General features: G+C 33.5%; 1 protein-coding gene across 4 annotated transcripts; it reads right to left on the reverse strand.

The window, feature by feature from the left end:
• Window positions 1-262: 262 nt before the first annotated feature.
• LOC118029849 (uncharacterized) lies at window positions 263-8,230 on the reverse strand. 4 transcript variants are annotated; one of them, XM_073412052.1, is made up of 13 exons: window positions 7,932-8,230; window positions 7,449-7,562; window positions 7,139-7,225; window positions 6,905-6,951; window positions 6,697-6,754; window positions 5,835-5,948; window positions 5,458-5,583; window positions 5,067-5,180; window positions 4,083-4,194; window positions 3,387-3,475; window positions 2,391-2,599; window positions 1,778-1,979; window positions 263-1,440 (listed from the first exon to the last, which is right to left on the reverse strand). In XM_073412052.1, the coding sequence occupies exons 2-13, from the start codon at window positions 7,528-7,530 to the stop codon at window positions 1,388-1,390; spliced, it is 1,293 nt and encodes a 430-aa protein (XP_073268153.1). In that variant the 5' UTR covers window positions 7,531-7,562; window positions 7,932-8,230; the 3' UTR covers window positions 263-1,387. The 4 variants fall into 4 exon arrangements, with proteins under 4 accessions (XP_073268153.1, XP_073268152.1, XP_034889689.1 ...); XM_073412051.1 differs by having other exon boundaries at window positions 1,778-2,021; XM_035033798.2 differs by lacking the exon at window positions 5,067-5,180 and having other exon boundaries at window positions 1,778-2,021.
• Between the last annotated feature and the right edge of the window lie 12,517 nt (window positions 8,231-20,747).

Consider the following 20,747-nt stretch of genomic DNA (forward strand, 5'->3'; position numbering starts at 1 on the left):
CGTTTTCATTATTGTAAAAATGTCACTTTTGGAGGAGGATATTTGGAGCCCCTTTTAGAACACATGAACAATACGAGTATCAGAAAGGCTCAAATCCACGTCCAGGATGCATCTCCCTTTGCCCCCCTATTATTTAATTGCTAAAATACATGGCAACAAGCATAAGACCACCACGAATCTAAAAATTTAATCAAAGTATTGCCAAGACATGAGCCCCAAATGCGCGATTTTTTTTTTTTATATATACACGACACTACCTATGTTTTTGTCCTTTTTTTTCACATAAATAACAACGTTTTCTGACATCAGGTCAAAGGACAATATACCCAGAAAGTAAACTTTTAGTTTGCTAAGTAGCCATCTTCGTCATAATCAGATGACAAAAGTGTTCCATGTGAGACAAAGATCCATCCACTTGCGACAATGTGGTAGGCCACGGAGGTCAGCCACATCTACAGAATGAGCAGATATTTTGTAGTGAACCATAAAAGAACTTACCAATTGGTGCAAGAGTTGAGACATCTAACTACCACAAGCACAAACCCACCAGGCTGTCCAAATCTGTTCCAATCGCAATTTAGTCCATTGCCTTTTGCCACTTCATCTCCATAATAGGCATATACTGGAGGCAACTTGCCAGGTCCTGCTTGCTAGAAACTCCCGACTTGATTTCTCTTTGAATTGCGGCAACAAGTTCCCATTCTCACCAAACTTACAATAGCTACAACGAAAACGACATGTTTTTGTAGTTCTGAACTTCCTTCACTCTCCTTTGGAGTGTTATATGGAGATACAGTAACAAAATGCCAATTCAAAAACTGTTAAGCTGTAAATCAACCCCACCACCCTAAAAAAATCTGATATGATGAAAACTAGCAAGCAAGCTATGAAAATGATCCACAAGCCAAATGCCATTACTACCTGTATCGCTTACTGTGCAAACATAAGAATTTCTTGGTAGGCCACAATTTACAGCTCCTCATTTCGCACCGGCACTGATAGGCTAACTATAAACATCTCTCACCAGGTTCTTGGAACCCAGATAAGCACAAGTAGTTGCAACATGAGATCTCATGAAACATCAGGAGATTCAGAAAAATGAACAAAATCATTATCACAAGGCTAAAAACATCCAGGAGGACCAAGACTTGAGAAACAGTGAGTGAATTTGCACTGTCAAGGCACTTTAGGTCTGTAGCTGTGACTATGATGATTTTATTTTTTTATTTCTATTCAAGTAGTATAAGCAGCAGTCAGATGCCAAGTATGATACAGAATGCTCTATGAACAATTGCTGTGATTTGCTTTTGTGTTTTCAAAAATGGATCCTAACCTCACATTTGGTATTTAATAAATATTCGCCTAGCCCAAATTCCCACATGGGCTCCTATAAAACAGGAACAGTTCCATTTGGTTGCTGCATGGTTCCAAGTGATTGACCTACAAAAACAGAGTCATCAACTGAACGGGGAGAAAAGGAATATAAACATGCATTGGACAAAGTAAGTATCATTCTGATGATAATGATAACAAAATAAAAAAATCTTAAACATTGAAAATGATAATTCATATTACTTAAAAAACAGTTGCAGCTTTAATGCAGTAATCGTTCAGTCAACAAATGCCAGCTACTAGGTAATAAGCTCAATTATGATTAGCATTTTTAAAAAAGTTATCTATAACTTTCCATTTTACTAACTGAGATCATACCTAGTGTTAGTAGCTGATTCAAAAATACAGAGCTTGCAAGTAATGGTAGAAGAAATTAGTAGACTACCTGAGTTGCCTGCAAAAGAATAGGGCTTTGAAAGATATTTGCTTCTGAGCATTCCAACTGAAGCAGTCTGGGGCCTCAGAATGTTATCAACAGGAACCTGATTTGAGAAGTTTGTCAATGGTGGAAATCCTCCTGAATTATCCAGGCACATCTCTGAACTTTGTGCAAGAATTTCATCAGGTTGATGCACAGAAGGATCTCCCTGCCTTACAAAGATTAAGTCAGTAGCTTTAGAGCAGCAGCACTGTGAGCAGAATTTAAACAAAAATATAAGATGGGCACGCACTAAAGATATGGAAGTTTATATGAAAGTCAAAGCACGAAAACGTCCAGAGGGTGTAATTTGATGCATCGGGAAGCAAAATGAATTTCCTGAACATGAAAGTTCTAGCACAAGACCACAGGTTCACTTGGTATAACTTGCCCTTCAGTACAACACTAGATGTAAAAATTAAAATGCTGGTTTCAACATTCAGAAGACAATAACTGTATGATGAGAAGTGGCAAGTAAAAATCTAACTCATATCTCTTATTTCTCTAAGATTTTTAACACAAGACACTTTACAACAGCCAAATGGAAGTTAAGCCACCAAAAGTAACAATAGGTACAAACCTTTTCATTGATCAGGTCATTTGTTTGTGCATCTAAAGAACCCTTCTGAGATGAAGCCAGTAGCTGCATTATGCTCTCCTGTGATAATTCTGAATTAACCATGTTCAGTCCCTCAGCAGATGTGGCATGGTACAGATAAGCAACTGCTGACCGTAGACGAGTGTTCCTTTGAGAGTAATAAACTTTGGTAGCAAGGGGAGCTGGAATATCTGATTTAATACAGCAGATCATTATATAATATCGAGAAAGCAGAGAACATCCAAAGTCAAGAATCAAAAAGGGCTCAGACAACTTCACAGATAAGCCACAGAGAAGATGGTCACTAAATGCAACATAGTCATTAGGCATGTCACTTCCTGAATTTGAACGTGCTTGAAAATCTCTCCATGGACAATAGATGAAAAACAAATCTTCATGAGTACATCATGTATTCAGTAGCCGTATTCAGTAGCAGCACAAGCACCCATGTTCATTTTATCTCAGTTGAGTTATGAACATCTAAGTGAATGCATGATTATCGTTGATGGCATGATGGAAATAATAAAAACTGTTTCAAATTTCAATGAACTAGAGTTTCCACCTATTGCACACTCCATTTTTCTGGTTGTAATTGAATGTTGAAAAGATTTAAGATTCTTTATTTCCTTCTGTTCTACTCCTTTTCCTCTGATGCAACATCCAACTTTTCTAATATATGTATATGGTACCCAAATGAAAATCCAACACCATGTTTTCCTGAAATGAAATTCGTATATACTGCGATTATGGACTAGCTTGCCAGATATCTTTGATAAAGAGAATGTAAACTCCACATGGATGGAGAACAGCAAGCATATGACAAATCAGTAACTAGAGGGCAAGGAAGGTGCAAAAGTCAAGAAACCCACTTCTAAATTTTCTTTCAAAATATGATATTAAAAGAAGTGGTTTTTTTGTGGTTAGAAAAAAATACGAGAAAAGAGACCAAGTTAGGAAAAAATATAAATTTGGGCATACAAGTAGATGGATCCACAGTGCTTGTAACTTTTGTTAAGCCAGAAGCTGTTTCTGGATCATCTGATTGCAGTCGATGCTCAGTTGATATGCTACACAAACCAAAAACAATGGATCATGTAATTGAAACCAGTATCAAATTTCACAAGATTGTCATAAGTAGCAGGCATAGAAGATGACTTAATAGATATGCTGGAACATTTTTGGCAGAATGTTGTGTCTGAATTTCACATCACTCTCAGCTTGGGCACTTTGTAAAGTACTCTCTTCACAAGAGAATTAACAGGGGGGAGGGGGCATTGATGTGCAAAATAAAAGTAATGGCCTAATCACATAATTAAACACGTTATCATTTGGGTATCAACTAAAGATTCATGAAAAAGGAATACCAAAGACAATTATACGGAAACTAAAACTACGTCCCTTTTAATTAATATGTAATACAAGTTCAAAGAAATACTAACCACCATTCCCTAAAAAAAATACCTAAGCATGAAAGTATAATATAACTACATGATTGCACATAAGTGCAATAGCAATGAAGATGATAAAAAGAGAAATGAAAACAATGAGAAAGCCAATGCAGAAAATGATATTCAAAATTCACACTGAAGTATGAACAATATTTATGATACCTGAAGATATGCAGATAGCAGTATTTAAAGCAATCACACGCCATAGAGAACAAAGAAAGCATACAATTTATAGCGTTTTGTTGGAGGTGGCATTACACCGGCTGAGTAGTCTGTATTCTCAGGACTCACTGCTTTTCCAACAATCATAGATGCCACATCTACAGTAGCAGAATTTCCTGACAGACAAATGAAAGCAAGGAATCAAATATATTCAAACAGAATAATGTGTATGTGTCTATTGCAACCATGAACCTGTCTGTTGAGAAAGCAAGATTAAAACATTACTCTTTTTAAGTTTTTCAGATGCAATAACATTTTAAAAAAACAAAAACCTTACTTGACTCAAGAATCACCACCGCTGCCCCAACCATATGGGACTTTTCATAATGATGTGGGTTCAAATCCTTGAAAGGAAAAAATAAGTCAATCTAGCTAGCCTAGGTTCATTAATTCTATTACAAAAGCATCATACAACAGAACCTCCTTTTGAAGGAAAACCACTGGGATACAACTTGGGAGAAAAGGACTAGTTTTCAGATCATATATACCAAGTTACAATTCATTAACCCAATCTCAATACCAGCACTAGAGAATGCAATCGGTCTATCAAGAGAGAGGAGGTTTCACCCAAAATTCTTGCAGCACATGGAGAAAGAGAGGAATGTCTGATTTCTCTCCTAAAAAAAGTAATTACTGGACTGCTTATCCTCTATTGCAAAAGAAATTCCACAACCTTTTACACAGATACAGACATCTGAAGGTATGAAACTACAATATATTCTTCAAACAAATAATCGATTCCCCTCTGTATTCAAAATGAGCGATAGACATTCTACCAAATGACAATAATTCCAAGCAAAAGTGAGCGCTGAGCAAAGTAATCTTATTAGTTAATGCAAATAAGGAGTGTCAGGCAAGCACTAAGCCAAAGTTACATCAAAGGTTAACCATTAGACCCATACGGAAAAGAATAGATGGAACACAAAATCTTGTGTCAAAGATGATAGGAACAAATCCAATTCAATTTCAGGAAGGACTGACCACTAACCAAGGCAGGCGCAACACAAAAAGAATATTTTCCACAACAAAGAAACAAGATGCAGTCCACAGAAGTATAAATTCACACCAAGGCTTGTCACAGAACTCAGCAAGTCCATTTTTCCTAGTTTGAAGGTAAATCATTAAAGAAGAAAATATTAGGGCTGACTCAAAAGTTAAAATTAAGACACCAACAACAGTCCTGACTCTAGAGAATGTAACACCATTCATATGCAAACTGAGAGATTTGTATCACTTAAAAACCAAACTTATCTGCTAACTAAGGACTTTTAATGATACCCAAGTTACTTAGAGCTGAAAGAACAATCACTTGAAATGATTACTCATTAATTTTTTGATATAAAAGATTACATAAAGATATAAGAGCAAAAATGACTTACTTTTTGTATCCAGGCAGAAGGAAGAAGGCATTCTAGGTGGCCTGTCCAACTGAGATTCTGATGCAACAGTATCATCTGCAACTATATATTCAGAACTTTCTCGTCCCACAACTGGTGTGGCTTGGTCTAAACAAAGTTAAGAACCAAACCACTAGCCTATATAAAAACAAAATAAAAGTAACATCCTTTGAAACAATGTGAAAATCTCAAAGCACCAAACATTATTCAAATTTGGAACACTTAATGAGAAAAACCATTGACTCTTTGCATTTCCCCCAGATTAAAAGTAATGGTAGTGTTGTAACAAAGCCATCTGAATCAACACCAAATAGGGATTTAAAATAGATTTTAGTGTCTCAAAATAAAATAAAGGATACTAGAATAGGCAGTTATTAACTTTTTCCTCTCCTTCCTTGGAGGTTTCCTGCGTCCTGTGCCACCATCAGGCTCCAAGGTCATTTCTTCTGCAGAATTTAAGAACCTACAAAGCTCTAAAAAGAAAAAAAGAAAAAAGAAACCTAACTCAGTTAAGCACTTGCACTGCCAGACTTAAAGGGTTATACATAACTATTGAAGGTAGGCTATCAATTAACGCATAACACACATGTACAGTATGAAGAAACAGTTACTCCCAAACGTACATATTCATGCCAACAAGGTTAGACAACCAGTTGGCTAGCACCATCTGTTCCTCCAAGACCTTAAAGTTTGGACCAAAACACAATTACCTAGTTGACTAAAACTTATTTGGAAGAGATTGCAAATAAAAACCTAGGCGGAGATTGTGATATTTCATCATTTGATTTAAAAAATCATGTTACACCCTGATTCAAGCACTCATTCAAGTAAAAGCATATAACAAAATCATTGCTATTGGAGTATCGATGAAAGCATCTACAGGGACTCAAAGGAAGTCCTGACTAGCATTTGTGCGAACCAAGCAATGATGGTTTAAAAAAAAAAAGGATAAACAGTAATAATGCTGATGTCTAGGAGACACTGAACCACTTAATGGTTCTCTTTAAACACAAGCATTTGTCCACATCATTTCCAAACAAATATTTTGTCAACATCAATGTTCCTTGTGTTTTTCAACCACTTTAAAATGTTTATATTCATTGCATGGAGCTCTATTATTTGAACCATATGCCACATTAACACCAATTTTAATAACTGCCTGAAGAGTTAGGAAAGAAAGAAAGGGAAAAGGAAAAAACTGAAAAGAGAAAAGCTCAAAACCTGCATGGGCTGCATATTGGCTAGCCTTCACTGGCTTCTTACAAGCATTGCAACATACCTTCACAATGATATTGCAAAATTAGAAAAATAATTAAGAAATATCTTAAGCACACCAATGGATCAACAGTATTTTGCATGTGAAAGGAAAATAAATGAGTTAGAATATTGTTTATACAACCAATAAAAAGCTCCACTTGTAAAACCTTACCAGGTCCAAAGGGTCAGTCATAGGCATCAAACCAAAAACATGCATATCTGCAAAAGAAAACGATCAAGCAACTAAAGAAACTGAATACCAAGGGAAAACAAAAAATTTGACTTAAATTTCAAAGAACATGACAACTAAGACTTGACAATGCAGGCTGGTCATGGACCGTACACATCCCTAATTTGTCAGTCCACATAGAAACTTTCCCGCATAAACATAGTGCTAGAAGATTACCTTCTTCATCAAGTAAATTTGGTTCATCTGCCTCGTGTAATTCTCTGCAAATATATTGAGTAGCTAATTTCTGTTGGCTAACCTCCTCTGCAAAAAAATGGAGCTAACATGAATAGAAGAAACTTCAAGGGAAAAGAAAGGGCAAATGATATACCACCTAGCATATAAATTAAATCCCATTTTACTTTTCAAAGTTAATTTCTATAGGCAATCTAAGAATGTAAACTAGCGTTAACACAAAAGTCTACACGGGCTCCAACGTTATCTTCATAGGAGTACATTATGGAATTATCGTCTTATCTATATATACCTGCATTATTTTGCAATAAACTTCCCGCAGCCAGAAGCCGAGCCATGACTGCCATTCTCCCATTTCCAATTGAGCATACCATTGATCCTCAAATGCAATTTCTGTATCTATACACTGCAATTAATACCATATATTAGCTACCACCATTAAAATCATTAAACGTTTTCAAAGACACTGACTCATCTCTACCTAAATTGCGAAAATCAACTCCAAAATCGCACAATCACAAGCTATAAAATAATCTAAAAAAAAAAAAAACTAAATTTAGAGTGCAAAAAACACACATTGCAAGATCAGACAAAATTTCCACTGACATGCAATTCAACAAATGCATGATAACTGAAATCATTCTTCCGTAACGCACCGCAAAACCTCTACATGTCTAAAATCCACAACCCTAATTATCGCATTCGTAAATTTATATAGCGAAACAAAATCATAGTTCTAACTCTAAACGAAAGGAAAAAAAAAAGGGACACTCACCTCGAATCTGTACAAACAATTAACCGATGAGATCACCTTTAAAAGAAGAGAAATCGGCGATTTTTCTTTAATGTGTGGATCTCGAAAATGCAAGCACGGGTAATCGAGATTAACTAGAGAAGAAGAGAAGATTGGATTTTTTAGAGTAGAAACCCTAGAGGAAGAGGGAGAGGGAATTTAAAGTTTTTTTTTTAATTTGAAAAAACGCTCTTTATATTTTCTCTTGTTCTTCTTCTCTCTCCTCTCTGAGAGGAGAGAGAGAAGCTATGAATTTTGCAAAGCTAAAAATGCGGAAAATCTTTTTTTTTTTTTTAAATTAATTTTTTTGGATAGTATTTATTAATTTCGATTTATTCATTTTCGTCCTTTTTATGGATAACTACATATAAGTCCCCAACTTATAGTATATCCATGAACAGTCCACAATGTTCAACTCGTTTTCTCATTCGTCCCTCTCTTAAAGAAAGATGTAATGGTTTACACCGCAAGTATATGCATGATACCGAGCCTAGGCGCTACAAGGAGGACTGGAGGTTGCTTCTTGAAAGACCACCATATAAGATGAGTTCTAACTGACACGATATATAAATCATAGTTACTGCTTGTTCATTATTAATTCTTTTAATCGATCTCCAATACAGTTTTTTCCTTGACAAAAGGAGATTTTTTTGTTTCCGTTTAATGAATATATATTCAATCAAGTTGGTATTATTAGTGCTTGGATTCTAAATTATTACATAACTTGTGATTTGCTTGTACCATGATGGTACATGATATACCAATTTTAAAAAGAAAAAAAATGACCGGATAGCATTGCCGAACTAGACCTCGATATGTTGTTAGGCCTCAGCCTTATCATTAAAATCGATTAGTTTGGTTGACTGGTCATATGACCCAACTCTCTTGCTCGAAACTCCATATTTATCTTGATTTGTCCAATATTATCCTAACACGCACCTTTATGTATTTTTTAAGTTTCTAGAGTCATGCACACAAACTTTTCATGTGAAACAATCTTTTCCATGTATACAATGTTTTTATGCCACTTTTCTTCATCAATGGCTATTTACTAACATTAACCAATATCTTCATCAATGGTGAGCATGACACTTGTCATGGCGTGCACAGTGTCTAATAACAAATCTTCCTCCTAGATTAAAAGGGTTTGGGATTAATAATAAAATTATAATTTTGAAGGAGTCAACACCTAGTATTATGATTATTAGAAAATCTAATATTTTACGAGAATCTAGGTAAAGAGATTGGTTGTGCAATAAAAAGATACATCACCCCTAGTGCACCCTACCTATGGTAAGCTATATTGTTGATCAATTGTTTTTCTAGGTTATATTTCTATTTGTTGGTCTCATTTAAGATACAAGACAAATCTTCTATTTGTTTCTATTTTACCTTCTCAAGTTAAATCATGATCGTTCTAGGGTTTGAATTTTAGCATCACATTTATTTTCTACTTTGTATCTTCAATACTAAGAATATACTTTATAGTGTAATTTTATTTCCTTAAATAATAAAGCCTACAACTAATTCATAACGAATATTGCTATTAACTCATTTAATTTAATATTTAGAGTACATATTACGTACTATGAATATTAATTAAACAAATTAATTTTTGTGATATTTTTAAAATAATCAAATCCTAATAGATGATCACAAATTGGTTATGATATTTCATTTTGTATTTTTAAAACATGATAAAAATGCACTTTTTAAAGAAAATATATGTGAAAAAAAAAAAAGAACTTAGTTATATGCACTTAAACAAGAAAATATTTTTTCTATTTTTGAAATAGAGAATCTTCTGAATTGTTTTTTGAAATTTCAGAGAAAAACTGGGTATTTTTAATATTTGATCAATATCTTATAATGTAAGTTTACAACCCAATATTAAGTGAATTTTTTTTTAAAAAAAAAAAAACATGTTTTTTGTATTTTTAAATTAAGGAAATCTTTTTTGAATCTTTTATTTATTTTTTTGAAATTTATGAAAAAAATTGGATATTTTTAATATTGAGGTCAATATCTTATAATGAAGGTCCATAACCTGATATTTAGGTAAAATTATTGGAAAAATAAATGAGGGATCCACAATTAACAAAAAATTAGTCCCTGAAAATTTTCAAAATCTTATGAACTAGTTTAGTGCTTATTTGGATATACATTAAAATAAGAACAGACTAAACCTAAAGGAAAAGGCAGCAAGGCATGTTTGTCAAACAAACATTTAGAATAAAAATTAAAGGCATTAAAAATTTCTTAAGGCAGTGTTTGACAAACACACTTTAAGAATAAAAACATGACGCCTCCTTAGAAAAAATAGGTTGTGCCAAGCACGCCCAAAGGTCTGGGTTGGGCTTATTGAGTTTGAAGACCAAGTGTAACAACCTGGCTCAACCTGCCAGATCTTGTCCACTTTGAGCCTTACCATCCTCATAAATTTGTTCTTAGTGACCATGTATGGCCCTAAAAAACATCTAACAATTTAGTAATCAACACTACTAATAAGACCAACAACCAACTCCTCACCCATCAATATGGGATATTACACCAAGCTCATATGTATATGGTGGGCTCAGACCCATCCCAATATGATTTTGTTGGGTTGGTAGACGTCCCAATAGATTTGTTTATAGAACCAACCCAGTCACACGAGCTAGGATGAAGGCATAACCTTATTTTTCTTTGCCATTTGCCCAACCAAGTGATTGTTTCTTTTGGCAAAGAAAGTTTGCCAATAAAAAAAAAAAAGTAATTATTCATGTATTCCAAGCACTACACTCATAAGAAAGGAAGGATAAAAGAAGTTACCTAGCCTAAGGTTGGTGACTTTTTGGTGGTGGTGGTCTTGTTATGGTGTGGTGGTTCACAGTGGAGGTTGGTGATGCTGGTCTGGAGATGGAGAAGCTATAATGGAGACTTATGGTTGAAGTTGTTGGAGGGAAGAAAGACAGTGATAGAGATGACAGTGTATCTGTAAAGAAGAGTGGTTGCTCTGTGTGTGTGTTGGGGTTTCAGTTTCATAGGAAAATGTAAAGAAAAAAGGTGTTTAGCTTTGATTTTTTCCTCTGGTTTAGTGTAGAGGTAGGGTGGTTCCTTTTTCTCTTTTATTCTCTCACTCTCTTTCCCCTCTCATTTGCTTTGATTTTTCTTCTTCCTCCCTTCTTTCATGGCTTCCCTAAGGTTGGTATTTATAGGGGGTTTGGGGATTGTCAAGGTCCTAAGCTAGCAAGATCATCATGGTTAATGATCAAGCCTTCATCTTGCCCATTGATTCTTGCCCTTTAAAGTTGCCTCTCAATACATTGTAGCTGCAAGTTTTAATATGTTACTTCGGTTTTGCTCTTTATTTGTCATGATAGAGCTTCAATGAAGTCAAGATAAATAAAAAATGACATGCAAGCCAAGTTCAACATTAGATGGGTGCAAATGAGTATTTTTTGTCTTGTTTGGTGTGGGTAAAAGAGAGAAAAAAGGTTTGAAAGGTGGCATTGGAGATAGTCTCAGCTAGTTCTCTTAAGGGAGATGATAAACAAAGTTAGACGACGTGTCAACTAACACTTTTTTTTTTTTTTAATCTTTGGTATTGATCAAAATGACATAGTTTTGAACCCAAATACAGTTAAAACACTATTCATTTAAATAAAATAGTGCTTTTTTGGTACTTAACACTACTAAAAGATTGATGTCTTATTCTAAGTGCAGGAGTGTCGAAGTAATAAATAACCTGACAAGACTAGGGTCGAACCACATGGAGGTTAACTATGTAAATTATAAATAACAACAACAACAACAACAACAATAACAATAACAATAACAATAACAATAATGATAATGATAATAATAATAATAATAATAATAATAATAATAATAATAATAATAATAATAATAAGAAGAAGAAGAAGAAGAAGAAGTTAAAGAGGACTTTGAGATGTTTGATTAATGTGAGGATTAAACAATGATAAAAACAAATGTCAAGGTTAGAGGATCCACTAATGGTATTTCAAACAAGTATAGTATAAACTCTTTTTATTACTCAACTGGAAACCACACACAAATGAGGTTCCAATCGGATGATTTGTCATTAATAGCTCATTATAAATTGTTAACATGATCATATTAATTATCTTATTTAAGTAACACCAAACTTTTAAATATTATCAGGAATTCATGATGCTAACTTATGTTAACAACAAATCAAGTTCCTTTCATAGCACAAGTGTAGGTTATACCATACAGTTGGGCTATGAAAGTGCCAAGCATTTGTTGTACCAAGTGTTATACAACACAAATCTAGATTAGCCATTTAATAAGCAAGGTATTAAGAATTAATAAGATTAGGATATAAGAATTGAAGTTCATATTGAGTTTATATTATACTTATTCTTACACCATTAGTGTAACCTTTTTACCTTGACATAATAAACTTAGTTAAACATAATAAAAAAGAGAAACATAAATAAACAAGATAAGAATATAAATAAGATACAAGTTAACTAAGTAAAGGAAAGGAAATGAAAAGCATAAACAAGATATTAATGAAAGCAAAACTTAAGCATTACAAAAATATAAAGAGAGAAATAAAGAGCATGATCTTGATCTGAACAACCAAGATGCCTAAATGCATGGAAAATACCTCTTGTTAAAGGCCAACATTTAGAAGTATTGATTTGATGACTAATTGTTGAGTGGGTGGCCAACTCTTGACTTGGTGAAAATCCTTATCTTCTTGTCTGAACAAAACGTCATCGCTAACATCAGAATTGGAACCAACTATACTCATGAAAGTTCTAGGAAATTGTCTTATCTTTCCAGGAAAAAAAATTGAGGTCATTTGGACTTCTAAAACTTGAGATATGGGCTGAACACTGAATAGTGTCTGGGCTGTAGGACAAATTCGGACTTCTCCGTTGTTGCTATAATTTGGACTTGAAAACGGCCTTTTTAAATCTTGGACTCCGCATGAAAGTTTTAGGCTTATATCTTATCTTTCTATCCATATAAAGTAGACCTAAATCCAAGATCTACAGCTCCAGATATAACATAATTACCAAACAGTGTTCCAGTTTGGACTAAACCAGCATCTCTTTTCTAAGTTTGGCCCTCTCTTTGTCCTTTCAATTTCAGTACTTAAACTCATCAATCAATCATTTCATTTATGTGAGAGGCCTGTATTTAAGATGAATATTTACCATAAATTAAGGTATCTTATAGTATTAGAATTGTTATTATAAAACATGCTTTAGTTAAGGAGTTATTAATACTTCAAGTACAAAATGATAATATAAAACCTTGATAAAAATACACTTTTAAGTACTAATCAGTACTTATATAATAAATTAGGTCATGAATCTCTCTTTTGATTTAAGTCCTCAATCTTCAAATTTGTTCAATTGGATCCTCAATTGAATTCTGATTTTAAGAACTAATTCAATTTTGCCCTTGCATGTTTTTTAAAAGAACCCTCTGATTTTAGCGTGTTTTTTAACTCAGTTTTTGGTTTTGAATATTTTCAATTCCATCCTCAATTGACCTTCATAGTTTTAGTTTCTTCAATTTCACCTTTATTTTCAATCGAATTTGGTCCTTGAATTCATGCACATTTTGCAAAAAGGTTCTTAGTCTCGAATTTCTTTAACTTTACCCTTAATTGACCCCAAAACTTTGATTTTCTTGTAATTTTACCCCTGATTTCATCCGACCGAGCTTGTAAAAATGAAATCTGGTCCTTTAAAATTTCAATCTTCTCAATTAAGCCCGAATTAGTTTTTCAAACTTGATTTTCCCCTAATTATGTCCTTTAAAAATTAATTTGACCTATTAAAAGTTTAAGTAAGACCTTACACTTAATCAATTCTTTTAATTTAACCTAAATTAATTCTTAATTTAATTAAACCTTTAATTAGGTCTATAATTGAATCAAAAGCCTATTAAAAACCTAATTAAATCCTCAAACTTGTTTTTTTATGCAAATTCATTCGATAATTATTTAATTTAACTTTAAATATGCATTGTTTTTTAATTTTGGGTACCATTGGGTTCCCGATTTTGTCCAAAATCTAAGTTTGATTCCTCTATGCGTTTAAAACCCTTATTAGCTTGTTCTTGCTAAGTTGTTAGTTTTTTTTGTTTTTTTCTTCTTCTTTTTCATTTTTTTTTGTTTTATTTATGTCTTTATAAGGAAAATGATGATTTTAGAGGAAACCTAAAATTATGTTATGACAACAATAACAACCAATTGATGACTTAACTTTTTAAGGAAATGTTACCACTAACATCTCTACCAATGACAAGCATGACACAACAATTGATCACTAAACTTTCTAGTAAAATATTTTTCTCCTCTATGAGGTCAGCTCAAAGATTGGGTGTATAAATACACCTAGTTACCAGGTAAGAAACTTGAGCCTTTTCTTAGCCACACAAGCTACGCCATAAGTCTTGGAGGCACAAACTTAAACAGTCTTTTTTTTGCTACACACAGGGCCAAGACTAGAAATTTTAGTTTGGGTGGCAAGATATATCAATATAAGTAAAGACAAAATCAATTTTCATTTTATCAAGCTCAATAATTATATATAAAAAAATAAAATTCTTAATTTTCTTATATGTAGTATTCTATTACATTCTAATAAACATTAAAAGTTAAGATGTTTAACATAGACATAAAAATAAAGGAAAGAAATAGGAAAAATAACCTAGATTGTCAATCAGCTACAAACTTGCCTCTAGTTGAGACCTAACCTTCAATTATATATTATCATCAACCTTCATGGAATCATCAAGTTGCCCAGACATGCATATCATAGCTTACAGTAAAAGGTTCTTTGTGTTATGCTTAATGTTCTTCTCAATGGATCCCTCTCATCTCATCTAATCAAATTGTGAAAAAAATACATTGACATCATTAATGATGTTCATCACCTATATTCATATGGTGAAGTGCATCTTGGCTTTAAAGTAGCTTGTCCCCATAATCAGTTTTGGTGGAGTGTATTTTTTTTACATTTATTCAAATGCAATTGTACAACAACATCGGTTGAGAGTCATAGCCATGTTTTAAATGATGATGGTATGGAAATGTCATCCAAGTGTAGCCATATTTCTTCTTGCTTGACAAACTTTCTTATTCTAGAATCAGCTCTCACATTTCAAAGATCATATTTATTCAAAGTCTAATTATTGAAATGAAATTAGAGAGATGTCAGTTTTTGGAAATATTTTTTAAAATCAAGCTTGTTTAGTCAAAGACCTAACACATGTCATTCAATACATGCAGTCTTTTGATTGTCTTATATTTTGAAAATAGAGATTAACTTGTTGTAAGATTAAAATGGTTTTTTCCATGGTTCTTTGTGTCAATTTAAATCTCTAGTCTTGGATATATCTTTTGATGTTCTGTGATTAGGTGACATTTTTGTGAATTTCAAAGAAACAAGATACTCAAGTCAAAACTTAAGGCTTTACCAGGAAATATTGTTTCTTTTGTGTATTTATTTTATCAGTATGCATAATAACTAGTAGCTTAATTTATGAAGCTATGACACTTATGGAAAAGCTTTTTAGGTTTTGAGAGAGTTATCTATCGGTTCAAATTGCTTACTTGATCAAAAAAGAGCTTTTAAAAGCACGTAATACATGATATGGTTTCATTGCTATGAAAGAAAGGAAAATTCATAGGCTAAAAAAAGGTATTTGAGGGTTTTAAAGACCTAGGATCAACATCAACTATCCATCAACTCTTTTTCTGCTGTTGTCTTTGTAGAGGAAATGACATATAACCATGTTAACCTCAAATATTTGAATTCTCCTAACATAGGCCATAATGCAAATCCAACCTTTTCCTTTGATGAATAATCAATCTAATCATTTAAAAACATCAAAGGCCTTATCATGGACACCAAAAGACATGTTTGTAGCTTAGTATTTTTTTTTTTCTAGTATTAACTTTTGGCATTTACTATGTCTTTCCTCACTTGAAACCTCTTTTGCCCTTCATAGACTTAATAGGCGTTCTCCTTCCTTTATCATTGACTTGCCTTTAAATGTAGGCAATTTCCATTTTTTTTTCTTTCTCATAGCCTTTCCATTTAATAATCAATCCATGGTTTCTTTCTTTTAGCCCTCTCTCAATTATTGGTGTCTTTAAAATATCTCTCATTTGCTCCCAGCGTGGGGTGTGATCGTAGTCAGGGTTTTTTTTTGAAAGAAATAGTTCATCAGGCTCAAAATGGGATTGCAAAGGATATATTTCAAGAATTGTGAAATAAGTGAACAAATATGGCCTTTTTTCATTTCAAGAAAAGTCAGCTAGAACCAATAAATTTTGACCTTGTTCTGTGTAATGCTTTGGACTTGTAAGAGTCATGATTTGCGAATCGATAACTACTGAATCCACCATGTGTTATTATTACACATACTGCTAAAACTTAGCTATATGGTGTGTGGTTTAATTTTGTGCGTGAGCTTAACATTTGTTCGGTCACCTCTTGCCATTTTAATGAACATCAAGCCATTTCTAGAATCAAAACACTTTTAATCATTCAGCATTGATTAACCATAATTGCAAGTTAGAGTTTAATCAAAATATTTTAACAAAATAACCTTTAAAAGAAACATCTCTTGATTTCAAGACATTAATTAGACATGATGCATCTACGATATATGAAAGCACATCACAGCAAAATATAAATGCTCATTCTCTGTATAATTGCATATTGTCTACACCTATATCAGTATTCTGCAAGCAATTAGTCATTGCTGAAGATAAAGTTGATTATATGGAAGGTACTATTATTCTTCACAAACTTAATTTTTCCTTTGCTTACCAACTTCAAACTTGGATACTTGAAACTTTTGTAATTTTCAATGGAATGGCCTAGGACCCCACTATGATATTCACATCTTTGGTCTGGATCATACCACTTAGGAAACAGTGGTTGTATGGGATTTGATGGAGTTGGAGCAATAAGTCCAGAGCCTAATAGATGTTGGTAGACAAACTTGAGTGGGAGAGGTACATTGATCTTTGATAAAGGCATTTGAGAAGTTGATACTACAACAAGACTTGACACGCAATTAAATTTTCCCAATTGAGAGTCATCTTCATATTCAACTTTCATCATTGTTTTGGAATGCATGACAAGACCTCAAATTTTTCCCATCTTGATAGCCTATTTAATTCTTTTAGCAATCCTAACAACTTTAAGGAAATATTGAGATGAGCTTCCCATTAAATGCTCATAATAAGGGGATTAAAAGGTGTTAGTAAACAACATCACCATTTTTGTATCAATTAGTAGAGGTTGAATATGAGTTGCTTTATCTCACTATCTTTACGTGTATTCCCTTATGCTTTTTTTATCCTTTGTTATCCAGATTGGACAAGTTGATTCTGTTGAGAGTGATATCCATGTTCTACTTATATTACTAGACAAAACCATCCACTAGATCCTTCAATCTCTGGATTTTTGTGTTGTCCAATCTTATATACAAACTCAATATTGCCCTACTTAAGCTATCTTGAAAAAAGTGCATCAGTAGTTTTTCATCATATACTACTTTTGTTATTTTATTGTAGTAAGACTTAAGATGAGTCCTGGGCATTATATTTAGCGAACTTAAGAGCACGAAACTTCTTCGGGGCAACCACATTTGGAAATAGACACATCTCTACTGCCTATACTGGGTCATATTAGTCTACCCCTTCTATGAATCTGATTTTGGCTTCTAGTGCCGCCATCTTATCTTGATTAACAGTATCAAATGACTTAGCCTTGAGGGACTCATTGGCAAATGCATCCATGACTGTCAGGGCTAGTGCAGGTGTCGCTAACTGCACAAATATTGGATTGTGTTGGGGCTCTTGACTATGTTCACTTATTCTTTCTTCAGGTTGAGCTGTTGTCAGAGTTTGATTAAAGATGATGGGTCGGTTAGAAAGACCTTCACGAAAAGCATTTCTAAGTGTTTGCTTGAGTAAGCTAGTAAGGCGAGCCATTCTTATCTTCAGAGATTCCAACTCTTCTTAAAAATAGGCGTCATGGTGAGCACACTCTTCATCTTTCATGTTTCTTGCTCAAAGTCAGGTGTTGTAAACTCTTTTGGGACCTATATTTTAACCTGATGCATGTATGTATGTTATTTACAATGAATGGATGTATGTGTACAGATGCAAATATATATACATGCACATTGGGTATGGATGGTGAGAACCCATACAAGATGACTATTTAGGGAGCCCATACTCTAAAAAAAGGTTCTAAGCCATTACATGATGTGTAGGTTTTCTACTTGGTCTCAAAATGGTTTCATATTTGCCCAGTGATGGTCTTCGTAAAGACAGTGTGGAGGTGTTGTGAGGAGCAGTTAAGGCATATATGCCTATTATTATTAAATAGACACTCAAATATGAGTTGGGTGTTTCACGTATCTGAACCCTGACCAAGAGTCATAGGGCAAATCGTTAATCCCTAACCTAACTTAAAAGTTTGTGCGTGTTTTTCAAAAAATAAAATGCATAAGGCAATTCTATACCATGCATGAACATGTACAAAATTTAAAGTGTGTAAGAAAATAAGGAAATGCAATATTAACAATAACATACAAACCAAACAATAAAACATGATAATCAAACGAAAACAAAGCTTAGTCCATAAGGTACCTAGTGGAGTCGCCATTATGTCGCACATGTACGACGTCGTGACGATCATCCACTCTCGGTATTTATCTGGCAAATAAAAGGAGACAAGGATTCCTTGTCTTTTATCAGTATAGATGGAATAGGAGTCGCCATCTAATATTTGGTCACGAGGAACCCTAACTGGTTTTAGATATTGGACATAGGGATTGGTTGTGTGAAGGGAAGATATTAGCACCCCAAATACACCCCACCTAAAGAAAGCTGCATTGTTTGATTGTTTGATAACAACTTAGTTTTTATTATGTTTTTTAATTATGGTCTGTTTAAGGTTTAAGAAAGGTCCTCTTTGGTAAGGAGATTCTTATCTTATTGAGTAAAACCTAATCGCTTTAAAGTCTATATATAAAAGAACTATCTTTTTAATATCAAGAATACAACTTACGTGTAAGTTCGTAATCTCAGATATTAAAAGAAAACAAAATAATTTTTTTTGGAATTTTTGAAATATTGGTCCAGTTCTCATGACTTTAATAAACTGGTTATTAAAGCCAAAATGCATGTTCAACATATTTTTGAATTTTTGTTGTATGAAAATATGATATGATTTTTTAAAAAAACCTTGGTTGTATCCATGAAAACAAAAGCATTTTTATATATATATATAATTTTTGCAACATTTCGGAGTAAATCAGGTATTTTAACACCAGATTTGTATCTTTATAGTATAAAAATACAAACCAATATTAAACAAAATTGGTAGAAAAACTTGTGAGAAAATCACATATTTTTTTGATTGGATTTTTTGAATTTTTTTTCAATATATAGTGTAATGTAATATAGTATAATATAATATATATATTATTATATTAATATATTGGCATGGGTCAAAATCAACCCAAAAAAAATTAAGTCGAGTTCGGCCCAAAGGTGTTGGGGGTTGGGCTGGTTTGACCCACATTTTTTTTTTAGACTAGGCTAGACAAAATAGTGGAGCAGTTTTCCACTGTTCACCTTACATAACAATGTAGATAAAGGGAAATGAAGCAGAAGAAGGAGGAGAGGGGAGGCTGACTTGTGGATGGCGTTAATGGTGCTGGTGACTCTTAGTGGCGGTGTTGTTGTGGCGAATGGTTGTTCTAGACAATGATTCTTCTTTTGTTTTTTTTGCTTTTTTTTTTTCTGTGTGTTTCTTCTTCTCTCTATTTTTGCTTTGATTTCTCTACCCTTTTTTTCTGTTTTTCCTTTCCCTTTCCTTCTTGTTGCTTCCTAGTTCCTCCGTTTCTTTATTTTTTTTCTTAGTCTGTTTTGTTCTTTTTCTTCCCTGGTTCTCTCTCTATTTCTTAACTCTCAAAGTCCCCCTCTCTTTTGTTTTTCTTTACTATTCCTCTCCCCTCTCTGGTGTTCCTTTTGGGTGGTATTTATAGGGGTAGGGGGAGCGAGATCGACCTTACCCCTATCCCATTGTTGTGCATGAGGGGTAAGGCTTTCCTGTCCTGTCACTGTGCCAGGTGAGGTGGCTAATGGGGGCATCGCTTGCAGGGCACGACTCCCTTGTTTTTCATCACCCTCTGGTTTTTCATCATGAAGAGGTGTGGGTTGCGTTGAGTTTTGGGTTTTGACGGTGTTTTGTCAAGTAGGGAGAGAGAGTGAAGTGAGAAGAAACAAAAGGGAAAAAAAAAGGCTTCTCTTCCCCTATTGCACGTTTAGAGGAGGAAGAAGAAGAACGGTGTCGTATAAAACAACACTTTCTTTTTTGTATTTTCTATTTTTTTTTTAATGTGGGGACCCAAAAATAGGTAACAATAAGGAGCATTTTCTAGAACAAGCCTGCTAAGTTTATCGTTATGACTTTCTGGAAACTTCAGGAGTTCAATAAAATTACCTTGATTTTTGAACCATGGCTTTCATCGTGGCCTTTAAAGGCACTTGCTTGGAAAGCTAGCCATCAATCAGTTCTAATTGTAGCTTTGAGGCATAAATGATTATTCTCAACTTCTTATGATGCTTACTTATCTACTAAGTTATGAATATCTTGTAATTAATTCATTAAATCTTCATAACATTTAACTACAATTGTATGTGGTGAGTTCTCCTTCCCAACATAACTTGATAAAGAACAATAAATCCTATCATTTACTTTCCTCCAATTAACAAAG

This window comes from Populus alba, chromosome 10 (genome assembly GCF_005239225.2).
Source record: "Populus alba chromosome 10, ASM523922v2, whole genome shotgun sequence".
Classification (NCBI taxonomy): domain Eukaryota; kingdom Viridiplantae; phylum Streptophyta; class Magnoliopsida; order Malpighiales; family Salicaceae; genus Populus; species Populus alba.